Genomic DNA, 5,294 nt, shown 5'->3' with positions numbered 1-5,294 from the left:
CGTTTCATCTTGCATGGTATTCCTGTGTCGGATCATCTTTTCTCCTTTTTTATTATTTTCTTTCTCGTTCTCTCTCTTCATCTCCATCAATCACATACATGTGACTGGACATATAAGGAAAAATAATAATAGCATGGCTGCATGCACGGGCAAAAAAAAACTCAAAATGAACACATATGAAAACTGAACGAACACACCCGCGCACATTTGAGGGGCTAAATTTGTAAAGTCCGGCTATTGATGCCAGAATACACTCTCTACAACAGACTAGAACCTCTGTGTTGACCAAACAAAATAGTGCTTTTTACAGAAAAGAGTAATTTATCTTCTCCGCGGACCGTGGGTGCACTGCAAAGAACATCTAGTCTGGTCCGAAACCATCATCCATTTTCTGTTATCTAAGCCATGTCGGCACGGCAAGAATGCCGCCGTACGGTTGGCCCCTCCGGCCATCTTCTTCTCCCCTTGTATCAAACTTCCCGCCAGATTTCGAGTCAACCTGGTCTCTTTCGTCGCCAGTTGACGCGCCGCGGGTTGACTCCACAGTCCCACACACAGACGTCGACGCCATGGTCCGATGTTGCTTAAAAGCACTCGCCAATTCATTCGATTCGATCACATATCCACATGTGATTCAAGTCTGAAACGAACAAAGATCCCACGTGAAATGGTGGCTCGTCACACCTGGCCGCTGCCGCTCGTTCTCGCTGTCCTGGCGGCGGCAATGCTCGCCGCGCCGCCGGCCGTTGCGGACACCTCGGCCCCCGTGCACCTCGAGGCGTTGCTGGCGTTCAAGAAGGGCGTCACCGCCGACCCGCTCGGCGCGCTGTCCGACTGGACGATTGGGGCAGGCGACGCCGCCCGCGGCGGGGTGCCGCGGCACTGCAACTGGACCGGCGTCGCCTGCGACGGCGCGGGCCGCGTCACGTCCATCCAGCTGCTCCAGACCCAGCTCCAGGGCGCGCTCACGCCGTTCCTCGGCAACATCTCCACGCTCCAGCTCCTCGACCTCACCGAGAACGGCTTCACCGGCGCCATCCCGCCGCAGCTCGGCCGCCTCGGCGAGCTCCAGCAGCTCGTCCTCCCCGGGAACGGCTTCGCCGGCGGCATCCCCCCGGAGCTCGGCGACCTGGGGAGCCTGCAGCTCCTGGACCTCGGCAACAACTCCCTCAGCGGCGGCATCCCGAGCCGCCTCTGCAACTGCTCGGCGATGTGGGCGCTCGGCCTGGACACCAACAACCTCACCGGCCAAATCCCGTCTTGCATCGGCGATCTCGACCAACTCCAGATATTCGAGGCCTTTATGAACAATCTCGACGGCGAGCTGCCGCCGTCATTCGCCAAGCTCACGCAGATGAAGTCGCTGGACCTCAGCGCCAACAAGCTGTCCGGCTCGATCCCGCCGGAGATCGGGAACTTCTCGCACCTCTGGATCCTCCAGCTGCTCGAAAACCGCTTCTCCGGCGCAATCCCGCCAGAGCTCGGCCGGTGCAAGAACCTCACCATGCTCAGCATATACAGCAACCGGTTCACCGGCGCGATCCCTCGCGAGCTCGGCGAGCTCGTGAACCTGGAGCACTTGCATCTGTACGACAACGCGCTCTCGTCGACGATCCCGAGCTCGCTCGGGCGGTGCACGTCGCTGGTGGCGCTGGGGCTGTCCATGAATCAGCTGACTGGCTCGATCCCCCCGGAGCTTGGCGAGCTCCGGTCGCTGCAGACACTGACACTCCACGCCAACCGGCTCACCGGCACGGTGCCGACGTCTCTGACGAATCTTGTCAACCTTACATACCTGTCGCTCAACCAGAACTCCCTGTCTGGCCGGCTGCCGGAGAACATCGGGTCGCTCCGGAATCTCCAGAAGCTCGTCATCCACAACAACTCCCTCTCCGGCCCGATTCCGGCGAGCATCGCCAACTGCACGTTGCTCTCCAACGCGAGCATGTCAAACAACGAGTTCACGGGCCACCTGCCCGCTGGGCTTGGCCGGCTAAAGGACCTCGCGTTCCTTTCAGTTGGCATCAACTCGCTGACCGGAGGCATACCGGAGGACCTGTTCGACTGCGGCAGCCTCCGCACGCTGGACCTGGCGTGGAACAACTTCACCGGTGCTCTGAACCGCCGCGTCGGCCAGCTCAGCGAGCTCAGACGGCTGCATCTGCAATGGAACGCGCTGTCGGGGACGATACCGGAGGAGATCGGCAACCTGACGAACCTCATCGACCTGAAGCTCGGCTGGAACCGGTTCGCCGGCCGAGTACCGGCGAGCATCTCCAACATCTCGTCTTCCCTTCAGGTGCTGGACCTGTCGCACAACCGCCTCAATGGCGTCCTGCCCGACGAGCTCTTCGAGCTCCGGCAGCTCACCATCCTGAACCTCGCGTCGAACAGGTTCGCCGGCCCGATCCCCGCCGCGGTCTCCAAACTCCAGTCGCTCTCCCTCTTCGACCTTTCGAAGAACAGGCTGAACGGGACGTTCCCCGCCGGGCTCGGTGGCCACGAGCAGCTCCTCACGCTGGACCTGTCGCACAACCGCCTCTCGGGCGCGATCCCCGGCGCGGCGATCGCGGCCATGAGCACCGTGCAGATGTACCTCAACCTGTCCAACAACGCGTTCACGGGCCCTATACCACGGGAGGTGGGCGGGCTCACGATGGCCCAAGCCATCGACCTGTCGAACAACCAGCTCTCCGGCGGCATCCCGGCGACGCTGGCCGGCTGCAAGAACCTGTACTCGCTCGATCTCTCGGCGAACAACCTCGTCGGCACCCTCCCGGCCGGTCTCTTCCCCCAGCTCGACCTCCTGACGAGCCTCAACGTCTCCCACAACGACCTCGACGGAGAGATCAACCCTGACATGGCTGCGCTGAAGCACATTCAGAAGCTTGACCTGTCGAGCAACGCGTTCGGCGGGACCATACCGCCGGCGCTGGCGAACCTGACGAGCCTGAGGGAGCTCAACCTGTCTTCCAACCACTTGGAGGGCCCCGTGCCGGACACCGGCGTGTTCAGGAACCTGAGCGTGTCGAGCCTGCAGGGCAATGCCGGCCTCTGCGGGTGGAAGCTCCTCGCGCCGTGCCACGCCGCCGCCGCTGGGAAGCCGCGGTTCTCTAGGACAAAGCTCGTGGTACTCGTCGTGCTGCTGGTACTGGCGTTGCTGCTGCTCTTTTCACTCGTGACGATTCTAATTGTTGGCTGCCGGCGGTACAAGAAGAAGATGGTGAAGTCAGACGGCTCCTCCCATCTGTCGGAGACCTTCGTCGTGCCCGAGCTGAGGAGGTTCACGTACGGCGAGCTGGAGGCGGCCACCGGCTCGTTCGACCAAGGCAACGTGATCGGGAGCAGCAGCCTGAGCACGGTGTACAAGGGCGTGCTCGTGGAGCCCGACGGCAAGGCCGTCGCCGTGAAGCGGCTCAACCTGGAGCAGTTCCCGGCCATGTCGGACAAGAGCTTCCTCACGGAGCTCGTGACGCTGAGCAGGCTGAGGCACAAGAACCTGGCGCGGGTGGTCGGGTACGCGTGGGAGGCCTTCAAGATGAAGGCCCTGGTCCTCGAGTACATGGACAACGGCGACCTCGACGGCGCGATCCACGGCCCGGACGCGCCGCGGTGGACGGTGGCGGAGCGGCTGCGCGTGTGCGTATCGGTGGCGCACGGGCTAGTGTACCTGCACTCCGGCTACGGCTTCCCCATCGTGCACTGCGACGTCAAGCCCTCCAACGTCCTGCTGGACGCCGACTGGGAGGCGCGCGTCAGCGACTTCGGCACGGCGCGGATGCTGGGCGTCCACCTGACGGAGGCGGCGGCGCCCGACTCGGCGACGTCGTCGGCGTTCCGGGGCACCGTCGGGTACATGGCACCAGGTACAGTCCACGCACCATTTCAGTGATGATTCTCTGAAACTTGGTCTGAACTTCTGATAACATTTTCTTGTCTCCTGCGATGCAGAGTTGGCGTACATGAGGGGCGCCTCGCCGAAGGCGGACGTGTTCAGCTTCGGGGTCATGGTGATGGAGCTGTTCACCAAGCGGAGGCCGACGGGGAACATCGAGGAGGACGGCGTGCCGATGACGCTGCAGCAGCGCGTCGGCAACGCGCTCTCCAGCGGCCTCGAGGGCGTCGCCGGCGTGCTGGACCCCGGCATGAAGGTGGCCACCGAGATCGACCTGTCCACGGCCGCCGACGCGCTGCGCCTGGCCTCGTCGTGCACCGAGTTCGAGCCCGCGGACCGGCCCGACATGAACGGCGTGCTCTCGGCGCTCCTCAAGATGAGCAGAGCCTGTGGAGCAGAGTAGAGCCGAGCTGCAGCATTTGCTCCATGTAAGAGGAGATTCCATCTCTTTTCCAAAATTTAGAGGAAGAGATTCAATCTACGAGTGGTTTGGATGGCATTTGTTGTGCTCTTGTTCATTTTGGGTGTCAAACAAAAGCAAGCTGTTTTGTCAACTTAAGGGCTTTCCCTCAATTTCATTAGCTGGACCACACGGGGAGAGGATCATGACAAAGAACTGAGCCTTGTAAGCGGTAGCCGCCAAGTATATCCCTTGTTGGAGTGCTTTCACATAGGAGGTGTTTGGCTACAGAAATGGTAACGGTAATGTTAACGTAATCAGATCACACTGTTTAAGGAGGTGTAATGAGCTTTTTCCAAATTTGTTTGGTTCAGGGCAGTAAAGGAATTGATTACCATCCCTGAACCTCGATCCTCGCTGGCCAGCATGCTTACCATAAATGGCCCGATCTTGCTCGCCCCCAGCCGCCCAAGATATCAAGGGCGCCGCCCGCCGTCCTCAAAAACCAAGCGCCGCTGGCTGTCCGAGAAATCAAGCCCCGCCGGCTGTCCCAGAAATCAAGCGCCGCCGGCCGTCCCAGAAAATCAAGCGTTGCCGGCTGCTCGGAAGAGGTCAATGGAGGAAGAAGAGGTCGACTGGAAAACAGAAGATGGACCTTGCTGCTCCCTGGCGGCTTCAATGGTCCATCCTCGCTGGTCCCGGCGACTGGTGTGGCCGTTCCCCGCGACTGGCATGGCGTGGTCGTTCGCGGCGGCTGGAACAGGAGGAGAGGACCGAGGGGAGGCGGCGGCGCTGGACTCGAAGGGGGGTCAAGGGGAGGCGGCGGCGCTGGACTCGAAGGGGGGTCAAGGGGAGGCGGCGGCGCTCAACTCGAAGGGGGGTTTGTTAGAGTTTGAGTAGTTTACTTCATGTAATCTCAACTTATCCCTATCCTTCTCTCCCGTATCCTTCTCTGTCTCTTAACCGAACCAGATTGGAGTCCTCTCTGGTTTCTTTCTT

General features: G+C 61.0%; 1 protein-coding gene across 1 annotated transcript; it reads left to right on the top strand.

Moving 5' to 3' along the window:
* Nucleotides 1–270: 270 nt before the first annotated feature.
* LOC123046734 (LRR receptor-like serine/threonine-protein kinase FLS2) lies at nucleotides 271–4,640 on the top strand. Its single transcript, XM_044470157.1, has 2 exons — nucleotides 271–3,866; nucleotides 3,952–4,640. Exons 1-2 carry the CDS (start codon nucleotides 578–580, stop codon nucleotides 4,296–4,298), a joined length of 3,636 nt encoding a protein of 1,211 aa, XP_044326092.1. The 5' UTR covers nucleotides 271–577; the 3' UTR covers nucleotides 4,299–4,640.
* Nucleotides 4,641–5,294: the final 654 nt, after the last annotated feature.

The sequence above is a fragment of the Triticum aestivum genome, chromosome 2B (assembly GCF_018294505.1).
Source record: "Triticum aestivum cultivar Chinese Spring chromosome 2B, IWGSC CS RefSeq v2.1, whole genome shotgun sequence".
Taxonomy (NCBI): Eukaryota; Viridiplantae; Streptophyta; class Magnoliopsida; order Poales; family Poaceae; genus Triticum; species Triticum aestivum.
The sequence above is the reverse complement of the archived record's forward strand: the minus strand, read 5'-3'. Positions and strand labels throughout refer to the sequence as shown.

Excerpts from the sequence above, each read along its gene's own strand:
- LOC123046734 (XM_044470157.1), top strand. The coding sequence starts at position 578 with ATGTTGCTTAAAAGCACTCGCCAATTCATTCGATTCGATCACATATCC. Across the intron at positions 3,867-3,951 it reads CGTCGGGTACATGGCACCAG|AGTTGGCGTACATGAGGGGC; the intron begins GTACAGTCCACG and ends CCTGCGATGCAG.